This window comes from Panicum hallii, chromosome 9, assembly GCF_002211085.1.
Source record: "Panicum hallii strain FIL2 chromosome 9, PHallii_v3.1, whole genome shotgun sequence".
NCBI classification, from domain to species: Eukaryota; Viridiplantae; Streptophyta; class Magnoliopsida; order Poales; family Poaceae; genus Panicum; species Panicum hallii.
Window position 1 is genome coordinate 6,102,200 of NC_038050.1, and position 22,524 is coordinate 6,124,723.

Here is a 22,524-nt window from a genome sequence, read left to right on the forward strand (position 1 = left end):
GGACGGATCAGATACCAGTGTACTGATCTATTCCTGCAAAATCATTTTGAAGGGCCACACAGACCGTCGAGAACACAGCAATAACGCCCGTGTGTTCACAGCTCAACGCGACAGCACACGTAAGCCAGCGCATTTAGACGTGGAAAATTGGAAACACTCACATTTCGACAGCAATCACCTCTGTCCGGCTTTTTGCCTGATTTGACGTTGGACATGACGGCCACCAGACCTCGCCTCTCCTTTCTTTTCCTACTTCACCCCCCTACCCTACCCTAGCTCTATGCAATCTCATCTCTGTGCCCCAGCCACTCAACTCCGCGCACAGCCACAGTGCCCTCCTTCCTGTTCCTTTTCGTCTCCACTGTTCTTGTTCCCACACTCCTTTTTATTTATTATCCCAAATTCCTCCTTTACTACTGTACTGCAATTCTGCAAAAGATCTTTTGGCTCAAGCCAAGAAATCTCCATGCTTAGCCCTAGCTAGCTATTCTCTTCTTCTTCCTCTCCTCCCTTGTTTCGTTACGACCCAGATCAAGAAACCTAGCTGTTGATGGAGGATCTCTCGGATCTTGGGGGCCGCGGGCACTCGGGCGCTGCAAGGCCGACGCCGAGGCCTTCGTTGCCGTCCTCTTCTAAAGTCTCCGTGCAAGTCTACACCGTCCCGAGCTCAGCTTCCGGCGGTGGAGCTGGAGCTCAGGTTGTTGCACCGGCGACACTCCACGAGTCCGGCGGCAGTGGCCATGGCGGCCGCGCTGTTGATCTGGACCCGGTCAAGGCCAAGATCGTCTCCCACCCTCGCTACCACGGTCTCCTCGCCGCCTTCTTGGACTGCCACAAGGCACGTACGCGGGCGAGCACCGTACTGACCAATCACACCTCACGCGCACGCGCACGTGATCGCAAGCGCAGATGCATGTCGCTGGTCTCAGTATATGTGTGCTCATTCCTGTCGCATGTGTTCATCTTTCTTAGGTCGGCTGCCCTCCGGAGGCGGCCGCGGAGATCGCGGCGGCGGCGCGGGAGCGCGAGGCGTGGCAGCGCGCAGCCGCCGCCGGCGACGACGCGCGCACAGGGCCGGACCCGGAGCTCGATCAGTTCATGGTGGAGTACCCAACAATCTTCACATGGCCAAGGGGGTCATGAATGAAGAAGTGTTATTCGGTTAATTTGATCTCTGGGTATATGAGCATTTGCATACTGTGATCAGGATTCGTACTGCGAGCTGCTTGTGGCGTGGAAGGAGGAGCTGAGCCGGCCGCTGCGGGAGGCCAAGGAGTTCCTGACGACGGTGGAGTCGCAGCTCAACTCCATTACTAGCACCGGGCCACCCCTCGGAGCTCTCATCTCAGCTGGTAACTGGCCTTCAGCTGTTCAGCTCGCCCCTTTGTGTAACCGTCTGAATCTATCAATTAGCATTAAGTCCGCATTCATTATTACCTCGTCATCTCAGAAAGAGATGTCACCACAGTAGCCGATATGGATAGCATGGGTTATCAGATTGTTTTTTCTTGTGATGACATGCCTAGCTAAGCTAGTTTTTTTCTTTTATTTTTCATATTATAAAAAAGATGGTATATCAGCAGGTAATATAATTGACCTTCAGCTACCCTTTGTATAACTGTCTGAAACTCTGAATCTATCAATTAAGTCCATATTAATTACCTTGTCACCTCAGAAATTTAAAAGCCACCACAGTAGCGCGCAGATACGGACAGAATGGATTATCAGATTGTTTGTTCGTGTGAAGGTAGCACCATTTTTCTTTTTCATATTGCAAACAAAGCGGTATAAGCTTAAGTATTGCATATCTCAAGTCGCAGTTCTCCCTGACCGATCAGTATTATGTGTGATTGTATTGCCTAGGTCTATGTGACCCTATCTTGTTTACCTGGGGTGTACTTGGTAGCGTAGTAGCAAAGTGATGAACAGACCATCACTTGGCTACATGCTAGCTATGGGCTATGTATAGTCTTGCTCACATGTCTGATCTCATGTACTGTTCCTGACTGTAAGGTTCTACTTTACTGATTATAAATGTGAAGAAGCTGACTGCCCTTTGGGGCAAAATCTTATGCTCGGATTTGTTACTTGGTAGGATGCAGGTCTAGTGGCAGTAGTGCTACTTTTGATTGGAGTGTCCAAGCAACTGTGCTTCCCTCTTTAAAATTTCAAATAGATGCAGTTACTTTTGGATTTGTGTCTTCACTAACTAGCATGAAACCATCTAATTTGATGTGCTATAGGTCATATAGGAAAATTAGTGAAACCAATAACAGACCTAGATACATTTGACAATATATATCCGGTTATTTACTAGTCAAAAAAACTAAAATGATATGTCTACACATTACATGACAACATCTAATGTCCGTTTTTGGACCAAGGGTGTGTTCGTTGGACTAGACTAGCAACATGATGGGCGAGCATCCCAGTTTTTCTCCAAAATAATATTGCGCATATCTTTTGGAAATATAATGTGCTTCATTATGGAACTTTGTTTCACAAATAACCGTGTGGGCAATGGGCATCGATGCTTACTCTGTTCAGAAATCCAAAGTTTACCAAGAGATTAGCAGCATAACACTTTTGAATGGAAGCACTGACATGATTAGTAATCATGAGGCTTAGTGATATGGCAATAGATTAACTGTGTTTTATAATAATGTAAAATAACTTATTTGTGTTTTTTGGATGGATCGATTTATGTAACTATGAGCTTAATTATTTCCTCAAAAAACATGAACTTTGGCATACGACGATTTAGGCTCCATTGTTAGGCCTCTTGTCGGTATATATATCTCTTAAAATCATATCATTAACACGAAAGTTAGTATATTTAAATGCATATATATGTCGGGAATTCTTACAAATCTAAACTAGTACGGCTTCTATTTTTTATTATTTTCCTATAAAGTTTTAGGGATCAACTGAAACACTTGCGCAGTTTTAGGGTCCAACAAATTGTAAAAAAAATGTGCATGGTTTTCATTCAAGATCGAGTATACTGTACCGTGTCATATCTTTTCTCCCTTGCCCATTAACACCATGTGTATATCCTTGGTTATCTCCCATTAATATTGGAATATTAATTTTTTCTACTTTTATATATAGGCAGCACTTGTTAGTTGACTCGTGTAAGCACATAGATATGAAGTTGGATTGTTCAATTTGTAAGTGTAAGCATGGTCAAACCGTTTACTACTGTATTACTATTTGCCTTTTATGATCTACATGAAAGGGTCCTAAATTTCTTTAATGTTGAACATGTGTCTTGAACTAGTTGTACCATGCATTTTATTCTAGAGAGGAAGCGACTGTAAAGAGAGTACCGTGGTGTTCAACTAAGAACCGACAATTCTGTCACTGTGACTGTATGGCGCAAGCTATACACGTGTTTGCTGTGTTTGTAATAGTAGCCTATATGGGACGTTACCTATTAATCCCATAACCGCGAGGTCTTTTCTTAGTAATGGTCGTGTATGGCATTGTTTATTTACTGTGATTCGTTAAATCATTTATGTGACACTGTTCTTATTTTTTGTGTTGGTTCACTGATTTGTTAATGCCAATGTTTTTTAATTTCCTCCATTGACTGACGATTTTTGTGTGTCCTAATCAGTAAAGTCTCTTCATCACTTGACTGTATCAGATGATAAAGTTGGACTAAATGATTTGTCCGACGACAATGAAGAAGAAGGCAGCGGCATGGAGTCAGAAGAAGCTCTCGGCATCGACCCGTGCTCCGATGACAAGGAGCTCAAGAGGCGTCTCCTCAAGAAATACAGGGGGTCCTTAGGCAACCTGAGAAAGGAGCTGTGCAAGAAAAGGAAGAAGGGCAAGCTCCCCAAGGAAGCCCGGCAGAAGCTGCTCAGCTGGTGGGAGTTGCACTATCGATGGCCCTACCCCTCGGTACGCAATTCATAAATATGTAGCTTGGGCCATATATTTTGTTGGTTTGCTGATGAAGAGATCGTGATGGCGGTGCTTGCGCCATTGTTGCATTGCATGCATGCATGCAGGAGATGGAGAAGATCGCGCTGGCCGAGTCGACGGGGCTGGAGCCGAAGCAGATCAACAACTGGTTCATCAACCAGCGGAAGCGGCACTGGAAGCCGTCGGAGGAGATGCAGTTCGCGGTCATGGACAGGTTCCACCCGGCGCCGCAGAGCGCCGCCGCGTTCTACGTCGACGCCCGCCTCGTGGGAGCAGCAGCGCCGGCGATGTTCTTTGCCCGGCCGGATCACGAGGCTCATGACCCCTGGCATAATTGAGCCTAGTACGGTGTGTACCAGTGTATGCCTGCAACCTACATGGCAGGGCTTAGCCTTGGCCTATAAATATGAAGACTGTACAACTCTAGAATTGAAGAAGCAAAGGACGCCTGCATTAGCCCTAGCTTGTAGGTTTGCAGCGTTTTGGTCTTTTGGACACTGCTTGTGCTTGGTAAGTTGGTTTTTGGATGAAGCAAGAACAAAAACTACAATCTGGAGATAACAGAAACTACAAAAGCAAACAAAGAGGCTTTTGTATGTAAATGAAGATCGAACGGGGCATGCCTGATGCTTATGATCCCGTTACTGTTTACTCATATTATATGTTTGTTTCCTGTTCACTGGACTACCAGATTTCAGTTTATGAAACCAGAGCTGATGCGTCCGACAGGCTGTGCACGCTGCTAGCGAGTTGGCCGCGCGCGCTGATGGCCTGATTTGCTCTGGCCATGGTTTGGCTTGCGCCTCCGCGAGGACCGCGCCCACTTTGTTGCCCACGCGGTCACGCCAAATGGCATGCGGGGGCACTGCTTCAGTTCGGGTTCAGAACAAAGTATTCCACTCCTACTTGAGAGAACTTGTGTAGACGCCGCTCCAGCCTCACTGGAAAATTGCAGCGAGTCCTACAGAAACATTATTAGGCCGTGCAGAACGCAATGAGCTGGACAGGAGCTTAGAGAGAGAAGGATTTTTCGCGGTTCTTGCCACGCTGGAGCTCCAAACATCCCTGAATTTGATATTCAGAACAAGGAAAGCATCGTTTTTGTTTTCTCCATTCAGCAAGGAGTTCCTCTGAAGCCATTAATCTCGAGTAAACTTAATAAGGAACAGAGATCCATGTACACATAAGCATAGGATGTAAAAAACCACCCATGCTTTTCAGATGCAGAAATTGGTCGCAAACACCTGCGGTCCAATGCACAGACATGGCTATGACGAGCAATATAGCAAGAGACTCTGGACTAATTCAGGAATCTGACCTGTCTAGCGAAGTATGTATACATGGACAAGCCTCCAGTGTATTTCCCCAAGACCCACCTAGCACTGTACTAAAAGTTTCTTCGCACGCCATTGACGCTGTCAGCGGTTAGATTTTTTGATTCAGGACTCTTGTTTTGTGTCAAGTGAACTACTACCTCCTGACTCCGCTCTACCAGCCGTGAAAGGTTGAGCTGATGATCGCAGGCTTTCTGGTCCTTCCGCAGCGATTCTCTTGCACAAGGCATCGCAGTTGCTTATGACTTCAGTCAACCTGCCCTTGAACTCACCAACTTCGATCTGCAGTGGATGAACTGCGATATTGAGCAGAGCGATGTCAGAGGCTAATTTAGGATGCTTCCATTATATCCTAAACCATTCAGAAAAAGTAGTAATAACAGAACAAGTTAGCATCGCTAATTGTGCTCGCAGCTGCCCGACAATGTGATGGATGCCCCTTTTTGTATGTATACAGATGAAACCAAGTTAAAAAAGCATTGCATATTACCTTCTGCAAGGTTGTGAGAGGTGGATCTCATGGAAGTTAGTGAATAATTGAACCGCTGGAGAAGCTTAACAGCCAATGCATCAGCTGTTTCTATCTTGTTTTCTATTTCCTCCTGCACCAATATTTATCATTTTAGAGCTTCTCATCATGAATTAGCTGGCAAACAAAAACACAGGTAGGAGGCTGTATAATGCAAGCCAGATTTCTTCAGTTATGCTCAGTGTAATACATTTGTAAACAACAAAGCACGGCTTGCACATTAACCTTGAAAAACTAGAATTCATTAGTTAAATTCTGCATTTACATTAAGTGTGCTCCAGCATATCCATGCAAGCACTATAGTTCAAGAGATTCAAAAGGGTGAATCAAATTAATGGCTATAACTGTAGGTTCAAAAAAAATAGCAAAAACATGACCAGTGTTATGGGCAATATCAGTCAGAAAAGTGAAGATAAAAGGAAACACACTAAAATGATACCTGTTATTCCTAAATTAAAATATGAAAATATTTTCTTGCAACATTTATGTTACCAAATCCAAAAGGCAATGCTTAGTGCTCTAGGCTGAAACAGAGACTGTTTTCTGCCCATTATTTTGATACTAGTACAAATTCCTGTTTTGTATTAATACACAGGATCCTACTACCATGTTTTTACAGTGACAACAGCACAAGCATTCATGCAACACAGAGAACTATAAGGTTTTGGTAATTGGCACTGCATTTATATAGGATATTCACCTTGTCATCAAGATATTTTGATGTGACCAAACAAAACAATTGCAAACATATGAATCAAGGCACCTTATCTCAGCACAGAGTAAACTTAAACTGATAACCGAACCACTATCATACCAAAAATGACAAACTACATATTCTTCTCCTGTCAGTGAATAATTTCTTCGATGAGAAATGTTTTTCTTTGTTAATTCTCAACAGCATCAAACAAAGAGAAATCTCTCTTTCAGGAATTCCACCTACCTGCTTTTGGCTAATATTTTTGGCATTCTCTTCTTGCCATTCACGGTACATTGAGAAAAGCTCAGCCAGGACATTCGGGTTCAGATTTCCTACAGACCATTACAGAGACACACATAAGCTCCAGCAAGATATAGGAAAATTCAGATGTTTGCTGCAAACTATTTGGGGGGCAAACCGTACATATGTACAATTAAACATTCCCAAACACAAGAATACACCAAATCTCCCCTGCATAGTAATACACTAGCCAACCAGAGTAGCAGCATGACAGCCACTCACCGGAGGCAGCAGAAGAGGTAGAGGGCTTCCGGACGAGGATGTCGGTGAGGCTGCTCTCTGCCTCCGATTCAGACTGAGAGCTCAACAGCGGTGGAGCCTACAAATCCCAACCGGGAGCCCAAAGGGTTAAAAGGGAGCTCCTCATGGAGAATAAAAGGAGACAAGAGAAAGAGATAACTATGGTGAGGGATCGGATGCGGCGGACGAGGGGGTCGGCGTCGGCATCGTCGCGCCGGCCCTCGGACACCGTCGTGATCTCGTCCGCCCACTGCGGGCGCGGCTGCTGCCTGGAGAGGAGCGATTCGGATGCCCCCATCAGGAGAAGGGCTACCGCAGGCGGGGGTAGAGGGAGAAAGGCGGCGGGGAATCGCCTGGGTTGGTCGTATGCGGCGGTGCGGCCGCCGGAGTTGGATGCAGGCGGCGGCCGACGGGGTAGGAGTTGCAGAGCCGTTCTTCGGGTTGGCCGCTGTAGACGGGGAAGGGATTACCGGAGTACGTTGTGTTGGGCCTTCTGATTGGAGCAGGATGGGCCGCAAAGGTTCACCTACTGGGCCAAACTAAATTCCACGTCAGTCTTTTTCCTCAGAGATGGGGCCCAACCTCGGCCAGACTTGATATTACACTTGTTTTTTTGTGGGAAAGCAAATTTTGGCTGTCTAAAAATCGTGAATAAACACGGACAGCACTGAATGAATGAGTAAAGAAACAGAAAAATTATACGACCTCCGCTCTTACGTTCGTAACAAGTTAATTGGTTAAAATAAACCATTATACTACCTCCGATTCTTTCGTTCTAAAATGTAGTTTTTTTCACCACACCTTATTACCAGTACGGCGAAGATGTAGTAACGTGTGTACATCGATCAAAACAAGTGTTAAGTAATTCATCGGAATTTCTTTTGTTTCGTGTAAAATTAAACAGGCATACTCTTGCATACACGTACACGACAGTATATATAGTACTTATTACTCCACGAATATATTTGCAGGCCGGCCGTCGTAGGGCTCGTCCAGGAGGGGAGAACTTCAGGGGACACATTAGCAAACATGAGGCGCGCGGACAAAGCGTCACGTCGGAAATAATCCACTCAGATTCTTGGCCATCATCATGCCCCCCAGCAGCTAGCTAGCCTAGCCCCCTGCCGGCCCCCAGCTTTATTCCCATCGCCATACATCCCATCCCCATCCGGCCGGTATCCTATACTGCTTGCTTGCGGCTGTGCGCCACGCCCTACGTAACGCACCGCGCATACACACCTTGACCCGATTCGACGCCTCGCTTTCGCTCGCCCTAGCCTTGCATTGAGATCCGGTCCACGGCCGGATTGGATGGACGCACCACGTCTGATGGCCAAACGGTACTGTGCTGGACAATCCCTCGTCAGGGATTATATTATTGATGATGGGATCAATCCGGTCGGCTAGTCCCGGAGGATTTTTGGACCCTTTTACTGGGGTTTCCCATGCCTTGTTTATTACGGATTCATTGAGTTGAATAACCATCTATCGCCTGGCGACATGTTAACACTTGACAGCCGCCATGCATAGATCAGTGGGAAGACGCTAAATTGAAACGATACATTTGTGAGCTGAGTACACACAGTTGGTGTCTTTCTGTGCGGTGCAATTTGTTCATCCGAAAACTCAAGCAATTACATTTGTGAGCTTAGAGCATTTTTAGCAGATTACTCATATATATTTCTAGTTAAAAAACTATCTTTTCAGCGATAGAAGATGCTCCAGCAGATTACTAATTCGATCGTCATTACCAAAATATTTTGGTAATAGCTAAAATACACCTCTTTTATTCCTTAAATGTAGTGTGATTGCTCACTCCACTCTATTTATGGAGTAATATACTGTAGCACTCCCTACCAAAAAATATAAAAAGTGATATCAGCAATTCAGAGAGAAAATATATAGAATATAAGAAATGAATAATCTGCAGGATATGTTCTTAACGCCGACCTCATCGTCACTGCAGCGTATTATCGGTCTTAAGAATGTAAGCATACAGTGCGTAAGGTCGAAAGAAAAAAAAGAAACATGCAAGGTAACATGCCTTCCTACGTTAATTTATTCCTGTTAGGTCAAAGTCACAACTCATGTGTGTCTGAATTTTTATTCCGATGCTTCTCCCTTGCAATTCCCCCCAGCAAGCCAAGTGCTGGCTGTCACATCTGTCCATAATCTAGAACTCCACGACGTTATTCCTGGATAATTTAGTTTTTTTATCAGTTATCCTGTCCTCCTACAACTTTCCGGCGTGTACGGACTGAACACGCGAGGAGTGTAATAAAAGCAATAAGCACCATGTCATACAGTCACCGATGCTATAATAATGCCGCTCCACTTTATATCCATGCATGCACGGCTTAGGAGAGACAAACCTTTGTGACTGATCCGATGGTTAGATCCTAAGGCGGCTAGAAGCCTTCTAAAGTCGGTTTGTGCTTAGCTAACTAATTGTTAAAGACATGTCATGTGATGTGCTCACATAGCACTTTAGAATAAAGCTAGCATCATACGAGTAGTACTAAATCGCACTGTTAATTGTTTGGGTCCAATGCAAACATGACACGCTAATGTACAACTTGTGGATAGGAGAGCCTACCTCTTTTTCATAGCAGTGACAGTTGCTTGGAACAGAAAATCTTTTATACAGTCGGTTAAAGAACAGTGGAACGTCTGCAACAGTTAAGCCACGAGATTTTTCGTTGGAAGAAATCACAATCTTTTTGATGGATGTGGGGGTGATTCCCTACCTACAAGTAACGGGCCTAAGAAATCACATGATTACCACCATGAAGTAGACACGTGGGCAAGGTCAGCGGCTAAACAAGGACAAATCATCCGACCCATCATCGCATGCATTCATGCATGAAATGACAATTATACATATGCAAATCACATCTCTATCGCCGATGACATCAACCATGCTTTGCTCCGCTAAACCTAAACGTGGTGCTCGACGGCGACCGATGCCGCCCTGATATGGCGCACGCGAGCCAGCACCGGATTTAGCAGGTACGCGCCAGTGGGCCACCTTGTCGTGCTCCCATTGGCCGGCCCGGCCCGGCCCTTGCCGTTGCACGTAGTAACTAGTAAGTGCGTGCCACACTAGGCTAAGACGAGGAAGAAAACGACGATTTCATCGTACGTACAACTTGTTTTAAGTAGTGTGGCTTTCTGTTTACCTCGCGCTGTCAAAAGTTAAACTGATTAAGAAGCTCGTGTGTTTTAGTTAGTTGCCCTTACCGTTGGGAGCATCACGTAACGTCAGTCCGGCCAGGTACGTGCGTACAAAGACAGTACTGCTGCATGCTTTCTACACTAAAGAAACAGGCTCCCTGGCCGGTCATTGGCTGGTAACTCGTGAAAAAGTTCATGGTAACAGTGCCGGCCCAGCAGCCCCGATGCCATGCACGGATTCAACACGCATGCTCTGTAGAGATTCTGCGGTTCACTGACTTCACTGCTAGTGTTTGGTATAAACAAAAAACGGTCATGTTTTTTACTACTCCAGTTGGGAAAATTGCTGGATCCAAGTATTTTTAAATTTACTGGAGAAACCTGCTTGGATGTTTAGTAATTTTTTGTAACAACCTTTCGTCCACTCTCGATCAAAAAGAATTTCCTTCACCTCTCATTTCAGACATCAAAATGTACACGTCCGTGTCGACATAGGAGTGTCGTCAGGTTACAGCAGCTACTGCGTATCCTTGTCGATCCTGCTGTAAGCTAGTAGCCTGTAACCTCAAGTCAAAAGAAGCCCTTGACGGGAAGGCTTGCCTGCGAGCAGTAGAGTGTGGAGGAGCCTTTTCTACCATGGAAGGATGCGTTTGTTGACCATGGCGTGCCCTGCATGGGGAATGATCGATCTCCGGGTTATTTTAAACCAGGGGCAGTGCCCCCTTGCCTTCCCAAGGAGATAGCAGTACAAACCAGCAGCAACTAGCCAGGCACAGTCAGAGACTGTCAGACCCACGCTCTGTTCCTGCAGCTGCTAGCTCGCTTGCTTGGGTTGTCCAAGAACCAAGAGTGAAGCTGAAGCAGCAGGTCAGCAGGGGACCTTAGGCTGCAGCCCAGCAGCTACACGCAGGCTTGTACACAAGGAGGAGGTGTAGTACTGGTATTGGTACAGTACGAGTTGTAGTAATATTTGTTTGGACTAGTGCCTAGCAGGTACTGTATGTTTCATCACGGCATCTAAACTGAACAGATGCTCCCGAGGTACGAATGTACGCACGATACTGTATGTAGGTCTGTAGCGTGAAACTGTAATTTTAGATTTGAAGGTTCCACTGTATATCAGAGCATGCTGAACCGAGAACACAGTTCCATACATTAACACAAACACGGCAAATAAAACCATAAAAGTGTGATATGAGTGGCGTTTTAAGTAGTATAATCGTAAAGACATGTTCTCCCGTGTTGGATAATATATTAAAAGGCAAAAATTGTAAAAAGACAAAGTTAGTATAATTATATTAAAATGCAAATAAAATGGCTGTTATATGACGTTTCTAGTTTTCCCAACAAGTAGAAACAAGAAATTTAGGAATTTAGAAAGCGGGCCCAGCCAGACACTAGTGCAGAATCCATTGGTGCATAGGACTCGAACCCAAGACCACTTGCCTTACGCGTAGTTTTTTTTACCACCCACCTACACAGCATATGTGACATTAAATGATATATCTTCCCTTTAAACTAACCCGGGAAGTACCTTTTAGTCCAGGTTGGAGCTACTAACCGGGACTAAAACTTCCCACCGCCTCTTAGCAGTTGGATCCGGGACTAAAGCTCTTATTAGTTTCGGATCTAAAATTAGCCGAGACAAATGAAGAGGATGAAAGATCATTTCTATAATAGCGAGAGCTATTGCTTGACCAAATCCTAAAAGCATAAATTTGCCAGATTGTAATTGCATCCTTCAGTACCCCTCACATGCATTTTATGTCAGGAGAGCCATATTTGGCACATCAATTCTGAGATTCATCACGCATGATATCAATTTGTGATATAAAATAGAGTGATTTAAACATGAGTGATTCCAAAATTGATTAACTAAATGTCTTTTTTCCATATATCCAACTCAAAGGATTTCTAGAACTAAGGATGACCAACTATATAAATTTTAAGAATTGGACAAGCTAGAATAATTGAATAAAATCTGTGACCACAGTGACCCATGATACGTATGGCCAGTGGGATCGGGTGCACCGGTAGACACCTTAGGCCAGATTCAACGCGAGTTTCATCAAAAGTTTGATAAGCAATAAATAATATTCCTCATCCGCAATTTTGTTAACTTGACAGTACCTTTATAAGGAAAAATGAGGAAGAATTTCATAGGGATGAGAGGGGAGTTTTATTTCATAAGATTCAATCGGCACAGTTATCAAATTCTTAGTCTAGTTAATTGTACTATAAAACTATGCATTAAGACTGGCTTTAGAAATAAAATCTTATTTGATGCGTTCATACAGACCTACAGGTTTGCAATGTAATATATTTAATATATTCAAGTGTTTTTGTAACAGATGGGCAAGGTTATTATTTTTCTTCGTATTTCTTTCGATTAGCTGAGGTTTCCTAACATAATTTGGAAAAATCACCAGAGAAAAATAAATTAGCAATCAAGAATCTTCAACCAACGGTTTTCAACGAAGGTAACCGTTTTTCACTCGGCAAATAATTCTGAAAAACAAAATCAAGAAAGATGTTGCCGTTGAGAAAACACAACGGAAATTTAAGGTTAAAGGTTTTAGCTCTTTACATTCTCTCCCGACGCTCCCGTTTTCGTTTTAGCCACATCAACCCTGAACAAAAGTTCGACAGATGGTGCGCTGCTGCACTACTAACCTGTCGAAAGGCATAGGTGTCCATGTCCATGAGACAGACTTGAGAGGGAGAGAGGGAGAGGGAGAGGGAGAGGGAGAGAGAGAGAGAGAGGCATGATTAGAAACAAGCAGTAAACAGTAGGTCACTGGTACAAGCATGGCGCTCGGACCCAATTCCGCAAGACCACGAGGGCCGCCAGGAACCCACCCACATGCGTGCGCCTGCCCCTGCCCTCTCCGCTGCATGTGCTCGCTCGCTCGCTCGCGTCGCAGCGCAGGGCTTGGCTTGGCTACACTCGTCTACCACCGCGACACCTCTCGTCGAGCTAGCACCCGCGAGCTAGGTAGCTGCCTAGCTACCGCCTACGGCGATGCCTGGTCACTAGCACAGCAGCTTCCAGCTCGAGCTGACGAGCTCGCCCGGACACTGGATTAATGGCATAGCGGCCACTCTGGCCGCCCGGCGCGTGCAGCTACGCGGCTAGCCTTCCTTCCTCCTCCTCCGACGTTATATTCTGTCCCCTCCGCGGCTCCACTCCACTGGCGCCCTGCGCTGCTCTGCCCCTGGTTTTCGGGTGCGAAATACCATACTCGCCTCCCATACCTCCTGCCGAGGCTCGCCGAGCGGACGTGGGATTCTCTGAGATCGCCTCCAACCACCTGCTTCAAAGCGCAAGGCCCGTCAGGAACGGGCAGGCTACACTTCCAGTCTTCCACCCGGGCTTTCAAGCTCAAGGTGCCACTTGGATCGGAGTTATATTTTGCTATTTTTAAAATGCTTTTAAAACTGTACTATTTCCGTAGGCGCGGTTCTGTGGACATAACAACTTGGCAGTATGTATTGTAGGCGCGGTTCCGTGGACATAGACGAGCTAAAATTTTTGTTCTGAGTTCCTCCCCCTGCCTTGGAGGTTGGTTGGTACCTTAATTTAAATGAGATCGTATGGATACAAATATCCAAATGATACAAACTGATGCGTAGCTAAACATAGATGGATACAAATGAGATCAAATAGGTAATGTTGCCCTGATGATGTTTGATCGTGCTCTGGTGCTTTGGACAATACATTGAGGCCTTTAGGCAGGCCGATCATCCCTTGTTGGTGCATTCTCGGCCGGTGCATACAAAGGTGCTATGCTGGCAGCTATATTGCGACGGGTGGCGAGGGCCAAAGGCTTTGCTCTAGTGGACGAGGAAAGTCGTGTTTGGAAATTCCTCACCACACCTAGTTACTAGTTTGAGAAGATGTAATCGGGCAGCGTCGCGAAGTTTCTATCATATCGGATGCTAGGCATATTGGAATGCTGAGTGCTATGGAGGAGACTGAAAGGTACTGTCGTGTTCACCAAAGATTGCGTGTGAGACACTTTGTTGCCAAACTTCCACAACATAACAAGAAGCAGACTGGAGAGCTTATTAGAAGGATTTGTGGGTGAAGAAAATGCATTTTCTAAAGGAGCTGAAAATGATCAGTTGCTTGATAAAGAGCCCCATTAGTGGTTGCGAAATTTCTTTTGTTTCCAGCAGCTCGTTTGGCAAGCAATAGGAAGACATATAGAAATTTAGAGCTGAGAGTTGATAAAAGCAATTTATATAGGTTTTAAAAGCAATTTATATAGGTTTTATAATAGCTCTTGTTTGGCTTGCGATGGAAATTAAGGAGATTAGTGGAGATTATATCCATTGTTTGGTTGGCGAGCTTGTGTATGAAAAATTGAATCACAAGTTACAACGACCTACGGATACACATTGATTTTCCACCTAAAGCGTAAAACTCACCCGATTATACCAGCATAATATGCGATTTGAGTTATCCCTAAACTCCTACTCCCCGTCCTAGTAAAATTTTCACCCCTATCAAATAAACAGGAGATTTCAATACTAATCCAAGAAGAGATCATGGTGGTTTTGAATGCACCCGAGGTTTTTATATAATGGAAAAAAAGGAGACGCATCCAGCTTCGTCTCCGTCCACACAAGCTAGAAATTCCCTAGAAAGCCACTCCAAGCCTTTGATTTGACCTGAAAAAGAAGCCCCCCACAAACACCACTCTACACTACTGCACTGTCTCTCCAAAGGCAGGTGCATTGGCTTCCAGCCTTTTCCTTCCTGTATATCTCCCTCCCTCCCTCGGTCCCTCCCTTCTCTCTAATGATAGCATAGAGAGAGAGGACATACCTCCAGGCACCCTCCTTTCCCTCTCCTCCCACAAGCCCCAAACCCTTTTCCTCTTTCCCTCGCCCCAAGAACTTCATCTCATCTCCAGGCCACCCCCTTTTGCGCAGGAGCTCGCGGAGACAGTGCGCGGACGAGCTCGATCGCTGCACCACTACTTCACTGGAGATCCGCCCACTCCCATGGAGGAGATCACCCACCACTTCGGAGTTGGCGCAAGCGGCCACGGCCACGGCCAGCACCACCACCATCACCACCACCCGTGGGGATCCTCCCTCAGCGCCGTCGTCGCTCCGCCGCCGCAGCCACCGCCGAGAGCCGGCCTGCCGCTCACCCTGAACACGGCTGCCACCGTGAACAGCGGCGCTGGTGGCAACCCGGTGCTGCAGCTTGCCAACGGCGGCAGCCTCCTCGACGCGTGCATCAAGGCGAAGGAGCCCTCGTCATCATCGCTCTACGCCGGCGACGTCGAGGCCATCAAGGCCAAGATCATCTCCCACCCGCACTACTACTCGCTCCTCGCGGCCTACCTCGAGTGCCAGAAGGCAAGACTAGCTGTACTAGTAACAGTTTAACAGTAGCGCTGCTGCTGCTTCCGGTTCTGCTCGAGAAGTTTCTCCTACATCTGATGTCAAGCATGGCACATGCAAACTTTCTGCTTGCTTTTCCATAGCATGCTATAGTTTATGCACGCTGCTCATGTAGACATGTGCATCTAGTGTTCAGAACTTTTGGCCGTGGGTGCTTGCAGGTGGGGGCGCCGCCGGAGGTGTCGGCGAGGCTGACGGCGATGGCGCAGGAGCTGGAGGCCCGTCAGCGCACGGCGCTCGGTGGGCTCGGCGCCGCGACGGAGCCGGAGCTGGATCAGTTCATGGTGAGCCATACAACAGCTAGTAACAAACGATTTCTCTTCAGAGAACGAACGCGTCTGTCTTTGCTCTCAAGGCTTATTCACTCACGGTGGCATACGTCCTTGCTTTCAACTCGGTTATTCTGTGCAGGAGGCATACCATGAGATGCTGGTTAAGTTCAGGGAGGAGCTGACGAGGCCGCTGCAGGAGGCGATGGAGTTCATGCGGAGGGTGGAGTCGCAGCTCAGCTCGCTCTCCATCTCCGGCAGATCGCTGCGCAATATCCTTTCCTCTGGTATAGAGATTTCTTCGCTGCGCGCTGCTCTTTCTGAATCGGTTGCCTGCTCCTGCTCCTCCCTTTTGTTCGTCTTCTTGCCTGCTGTCTTGGTCTTGCTTGAGCGTATGCTGCTGATTTGCGTCTTAAAAAAAGAACAGAAATGTTGTGATTTACCAGCGGTTTGGCATCTGCATAGTTGCCTTTTTAAGAGCATCTTGTTACGCATGCATGTCTGAGTATGGCTAGCTGCCCATGAATGACATGTCCGTGCCTCTGATGTTTTAGTGTGGCAGCATTCCTAACAAAGGGGTTTCCACAAGATTCTTCTCCCTGGTTGCTGTTCCTGGCCATGCATCTGTGAGATTCTTCCCTCAGGCTTCCATTGATCTTTGCTCCTGCTGGAAAGGAATAGTCCTCAGTCCTCACACATGTGCGGCAGCGCAGCTCGATCTAGCACAGATAGGAGCTCTGATTCTTTTCACATATTCCATCCGGCCCATCCCTTCTTTCCGCTGCAATCCTGCGCCGCGATTAGGATAAGGGTCCCCAAGATCTCCCTGGCTTTAGCTGATCTGATATTTACTCCGTTGGCTGCTGTCATGGATGCCGTGTTCGTCCTCCATGGATTCCATTTCCAATGGAATATGTGCATGTGACTGCGAGTAGTTCCTGGTTCAGGCACCCATCTTTTCCCATGATGGGAAACCTGAGGGAATTACGGAGCCCTTCCTTTGTTCTAGGGTTTGGGGAAGGGGCACGGTACTGTGCATCGTGCAAGCAACAGTTCATGGCCGAGGAGTCTCACTGCCGTATGTCAGTGAAACAAGTACACCCACGTAGTATTGCTATGAGAGAGAGAGAGAGAGAGAGAGAGAGAGAGAGAGAGAGAGAGAGAGAGAGTCATCCCCCATCTGTCACGCAAGCTAGTAGCCAGAAGGCCAGACCACAACATTCTTGTCATCTTTCTCCCCCTCAAGAAATGAAGCTACCTGTTGTCCTAGAATCTCTTGTTGTGTGTGGTGTGGTCTTCCAGATGTGCATGGCTGCATCATCGATGCATTCCCAACACAGGACACAGATCTGCCCGTCTGCTTCTTAGTCTTTACTAATTTTAAAATGCGCATATCAGTTGAACGACACGATCCAGGGCAGAGCCTTTCTAATGACCTATCACGAGGATACAGTAACTACTCGTACTACCACTGTTCCTCGCAGGTCCAGAGTGTTCACTTGGGCACTGCAGCACTGCTGGTACCATAACAACACACAATCACTTCATTGCTGGAGCACATGATACATGTAGGTGAGAAGCTGCCATCTGATTTAGAAGAAGCATGGATAGTGCTACTGCCCTAAGAGTTATTATTAATCAAGGCCTCACAAGCTCAGGGCAAAAACACTGCAAAGCAATGAATAGCTTCATTCATGGAGCAGCATTATGTATCTGGCCCGGTTTTTTGTGTTCTGACCGGTGCAGTGGACAAAATGGTCTGTGTGCCTCGAGAACCATAGAAACAGTTAGGCAAGTCCATGCACAGCCCCCATTATTTGATGTGAGATCTCTCCAGCAATGGATGTGTGATCTTTATATTATATATGCGTCTACCATCTCTACTACCTAGACATGTCCCTGTATTTTGTGACAGACTTCTCCCCGTGCATTCTCTCTCATAAATAATGGTGGTCAAAGGACATTGGATGCTTTCCGAGGCGAGTCCAAGTTCAACTGCGTCTGTATTTTTCAGCTGTCAACTCATATTTCTTCACAGCTTCACCTGTTCTTTGACCTTGGTAGACCGACCTCTTGTGTTCTTTCACTAAGCAAAATCACTTCTGTCAGTTAATGGAAATATCAAACACCACATATTGAATTAATCGCAAAATAACACTGCTTTTTTCTGACTGATGTTGCATCTGTACCCCAAGATTCTTGCCTGCATGAGTTCTTTCAAGGCCATGCAAAAGCAAAGGGACAGACATATCACGAGTTCCCCTTTGTCTCGAGGAAGACCCAAAAAGATACTAGAAGCGAACAAAATACAAACGAAAGGATAAAAAAGAGCTGACTGATTTTACATTGGAATGCCAGTGGAAAAGACAATGCGTCTGGAGAAAAAAGAAGATGAATTTACTAGCTGGCTTTTCCATCTGTCTCTCTGTCATTTAGAATTTTCTTGGATGACCATTTGCATCTCATTGCACAATGCTTCATTGCTGAACGTGTTGGTTCCAGTTTTTGTTTTCCCTTTTGAGGTTCTATGCTCACTGTTAAGTACAGTGTTACACACTGACCTGTTTCTCATTAGTTTGGCTGTTGTTGTTCTAATTTCATGCATTCTTATTTTATTTACCTGAATGTTCAGTATCACATATGATATTGTGATAAGAGTTCTTTATCCTGTATACCTTCCTGAGCTCTGCATTTTTTTTTATTTTCCACCCACTAATGCATGTATAAATTGGTCCAAATTTTTCTTGTTCTTCATTGGCTTTAATAGTTTATTTATTTGATATTATCTCTCTTGCAAACAAGAAAAAAAGAAATAAAGGGATTTAGATCTATCAATGTCAAAACATTTAGAATTAATGGAACCTAAGGATTTCTACAGCAAGACTATTTCATAGGTTACTTTAGTAAAACTAACATGAAAGTGTTACGTCGAGTTCCCTTGTGTCTTGAAATCCTTTCTATATCTGGTTGCATCATTACTGCTCTACTGGAGTTTCTGTGTACATTTCTATTTCCTATTCTTGCATCAAAACTCAACAACTTGAGTTTCTGTCCATATTTCTATTTATGGTCGGTTTTCAGATTGATGTAACAGCACCAACAACACACCCGGTTTCTTTTTTGTTTTTCTCATTTCCAAAAAGGCCATCAAAGTTTCCCACAAAGTTCTTGTGTTGTGAACTAGTAATACCCCAAAATAATTTCATGGGGTACTACACCCTAATTGGCTGGCAATGTGTTTTACTGAACAAATAGTTGTTTCTTTCTTTGTCTTAAAGACAATTGCACACATTTGGAGATGTTTTTCTTGATCAATTATTAAATCTTTGTGGTTGTTTACTATTCCAGTTGCGACATCTGACTGCTGTCTGTCCTAAATAACTTTAAGAAAAATGGGCATCATGTGGTCAAAAGCTATTTTTCAAAAATGAAATATTTTTTACTTCTGTCAGGATGCACACATGCGACATATTTGTTTCTTTTACGCAAATATATGTATATATGCTCATCAGTTGGTTTTCTTTTTGAAATAAAATCAGTTGGTTTTCTGGAGCAAATTAAGACCTACTAATGCAGCTTAGGAAGGTTCTGCTGCTCAAATTTTTCTCCTGACTTTCTAGGCTAAATAGTCTGGAACAGTAGCATCCACACAAAAGACAAACCGTGCTCGACCCCTTTGGGTGTGGAAAGTAAAATTAAGATTGACTAGCACAAGGTACACATATACTATATTGCACAAGGGTAACCATCATCTGATCCATTAAAAAGCTAGCAGTGTTCTACAGTAGATATGTCCCCTAATAACCTTACCAATCCATTTTCAAGTTCATAATTCACCATTGTTACTCTTAAAACACATGGTGTGGCTAGCTTGTCTTTGCTGCTTCATGCCCAAATGAGCTTTAGAACAAGGAAAAAGTCTACATAACCCTCTGATGTATTAGGGTTCATCTACTTAACCCCCTAAACTATAAAACCGGGCATTGAACACCCTGAACTATTCAAAACCGTCTAAATAACCCCCTAGGCGGTTTGAAGGGTGGTTTTGATAACTCATTTTCCCTTTTTTTTTTGTTAATGCTCTTATAGGCAAACATTTTATTTCAAGCCTTTAACCTGAGGTCTGTTGATTATTTTTACAACACTTCCTGATAGATTGTCATCAAGATGCTGGTAGATAATTGGCAAAAAATAAGTGTAGATGGGCGCATTTGCACCTATTCGTAACACAATCGTTAAATATGCATATGAAAAAGAAAGCATATGTACACATTTGGGGACTTCAGAAAACACAAGTGGGTGCATACATAATTGCAATATAACTCTTTTATGCACTGTATAAAAAAGATCAAAATATGACATAAACACATTAGTAATTGGGGAAACAACAATAACTTTTAGATTTGCTTTGAAATGCACTAGTTCACAAACTAAAAAGTTGCTGTGCACAAAATGTATGCACTTCAATGGATATGCTGAAGGTGATAGATAGGTGGACAATATCAATCAGCCGGCTCCTGAATATGTAGCTCCTCTTGCTGGCAATTTGTCTAGGCTTTACCTGGACATATTTGCTACTTTATTTTAAGGAAAAGGCAGAGCACCTGCTATTGTCCTAAAAAAACAATATCAATGAAACTTCCAAATTTCCCAAGACCGAAGTCGTGTGGGAGTTGGATGATGTTTTTTTATATATAGTTGCAGATTGGAGTGCTACTTTATCTTGTGGCATGACACTTCACATCCATAAAGTTATAATTGTGTTCTCTGGTTTTGTTTAACTACAGCATAAAGAAACTAGTGTTCATTGTCTTGCATGTATTGAAGATGTATTTTTGTTCTGAGTACCTGTGGGAGCTACATGTTTTACAATCTGAGTATGGATGCCGCTTGATCACTTATTTCATCATGGCTAACAGTTCCATATGTTATGCTTGAAGGTTCTTCCGAGGAGGATCAAGAAGGTAGTGGAGGAGAGACAGAGCTCCCTGAAGTTGATGCACATGGTGTAGACCAAGAGCTCAAGCACCATCTCCTGAAGAAGTACAGTGGTTATCTTAGTTCGCTCAAGCAAGAACTGTCAAAGAAGAAGAAGAAAGGGAAGCTCCCTAAGGAGGCTCGCCAGCAGCTCCTTAGCTGGTGGGATCTGCACTACAAATGGCCTTACCCCTCAGTACGTTTCTTTTTATGCTTTGATTTTAATTCTTGAGGGCAATGCATGACTTAGAAGCAATAGTCTACTGGCAGTTTTTATGGCCAATTAAATTCAATATAAGCACTTCACTGATATACATCAAACCGATTTAGCAAATCCCAGTTATTTCCTAATTTGCATATCAGCATTGATATGTGGATCCAAATATGCTGAAGTCTAATGTTGATGAGTGACTGTTAATTAAACATATTATTCATCTGATTTAAGTCATTCTGAATTTCTGATACTTTCACAACGTTGTTAAATGGCATTAAAGTTAAGCATCTATTTTTTTTTTCTGAAGATGAACCTTCACTCAGGTAGTCAGGTACAAATAAAATGAGTTCCCACCGATTTCAAATGGGAACTGCCTAAGGACTGAAGTATATATTGACTACCTGTACAAGTGTGAGGATCCAAATGTAACTTCTTTTCATGTTCAGGGTTTACAGTGAACAAAAATTAATTCTAGGAGCTTTCACTCTTCAGTTGATGAGATGCTTTATACATGACATAGCCTTTATGTTGACCTGTCACTATTCCAACATATGTGTTGAACAATCTTTTTTATATTTTCTGAGGACGCAAATTAACTCCTCATTTACTCGAGCAGGAGACTCAGAAAGTGGCCTTGGCGGAGTCAACTGGGCTTGACCTGAAGCAGATCAACAACTGGTTCATCAACCAGCGGAAGCGCCACTGGAAGCCGTCTGAGGAGATGCACCACCTGATGATGGATGGGTACCACACAACTGGGGCCTTCTACATGGACGGACACTTCATCAACGACGGCGGGCTGTACCGGCTCGGCTAGCGCCACTATCGCTTCCATTTCACACCACTACCTAGCTAAACACTAATGGTTCCAAGTGTCAGAAGTACTGAAGACTTGGCTAGCTATCTAATGTTGTGTGCCGCATGCATGAGCTGTAAGGAGGCCATGCTTAGCTATTTTGTTGCAATTGCTACTACTCTATCTGTGCCCTATGCTTACAGGCATGAACATTGCTTTAGGTCCTACTCCACATTGTGGTGGTGTGCTTTTGCTTTTGTGTGGTTGTATGCGTGACCTAAAGATGGATCACTGATTGCTACATGTTTGAATAATTTGCATGATCTAGCTAGTTCCTGTCTAATCTGATACTGATAGTACTGCTCCGGTTTCATCATTTCTGCTTGTGCATTTTAATTCGAAGACAGTCAAGTTCTAGTATCTAAAAGTTATGTGGTACATTTGTTTTTTCACCGGTAGAGCATAAACTGGCGTGCCACAGCCTTTCTGCAGTTCTCTCAAGACGTGCTCAGCCTTAACACCATGGATCACGTTTGGTTTGAATCTACAACGTTTTTGTCGTTGATCGCTTCAGCGGTGTGATTTATTTTTCATAGAGAGCTAAGATCCCAAATTCCCACGATTCTACACGCGCCATGCAATT

The 22,524-nt window shown here is 44.6% G+C and overlaps 3 protein-coding genes across 3 annotated transcripts; 2 read left to right on the forward strand and 1 right to left on the reverse strand.

The window, feature by feature from the left end:
• Nucleotides 1-396: 396 nt before the first annotated feature.
• Nucleotides 397-4,419, forward strand: LOC112878236 (homeobox protein knotted-1-like 7). Its single transcript, XM_025942677.1, has 5 exons — nucleotides 397-838; nucleotides 973-1,101; nucleotides 1,208-1,352; nucleotides 3,650-3,909; nucleotides 4,020-4,419. The coding sequence occupies exons 1-5, from the start codon at nucleotides 551-553 to the stop codon at nucleotides 4,269-4,271; spliced, it is 1,074 nt and encodes a 357-aa protein (XP_025798462.1). The 5' UTR covers nucleotides 397-550; the 3' UTR covers nucleotides 4,272-4,419.
• A 612-nt stretch (nucleotides 4,420-5,031) lies between these two features.
• On the reverse strand, nucleotides 5,032-7,513 carry LOC112878238. Its single transcript, XM_025942678.1, has 5 exons — nucleotides 7,194-7,513; nucleotides 7,016-7,112; nucleotides 6,737-6,825; nucleotides 5,758-5,869; nucleotides 5,032-5,563 (listed from the first exon to the last, which is right to left on the reverse strand). Exons 1-5 carry the CDS (start codon nucleotides 7,329-7,331, stop codon nucleotides 5,373-5,375), a joined length of 627 nt encoding a protein of 208 aa, XP_025798463.1. The 5' UTR covers nucleotides 7,332-7,513; the 3' UTR covers nucleotides 5,032-5,372.
• Nucleotides 7,514-15,035: 7,522 nt separating this feature from the next.
• On the forward strand, nucleotides 15,036-22,150 carry LOC112875572 (homeotic protein knotted-1). Its single transcript, XM_025939454.1, has 5 exons — nucleotides 15,036-15,580; nucleotides 15,787-15,909; nucleotides 16,037-16,181; nucleotides 20,835-21,067; nucleotides 21,702-22,150. Exons 1-5 carry the CDS (start codon nucleotides 15,218-15,220, stop codon nucleotides 21,900-21,902), a joined length of 1,065 nt encoding a protein of 354 aa, XP_025795239.1. The 5' UTR covers nucleotides 15,036-15,217; the 3' UTR covers nucleotides 21,903-22,150.
• Nucleotides 22,151-22,524: the final 374 nt, after the last annotated feature.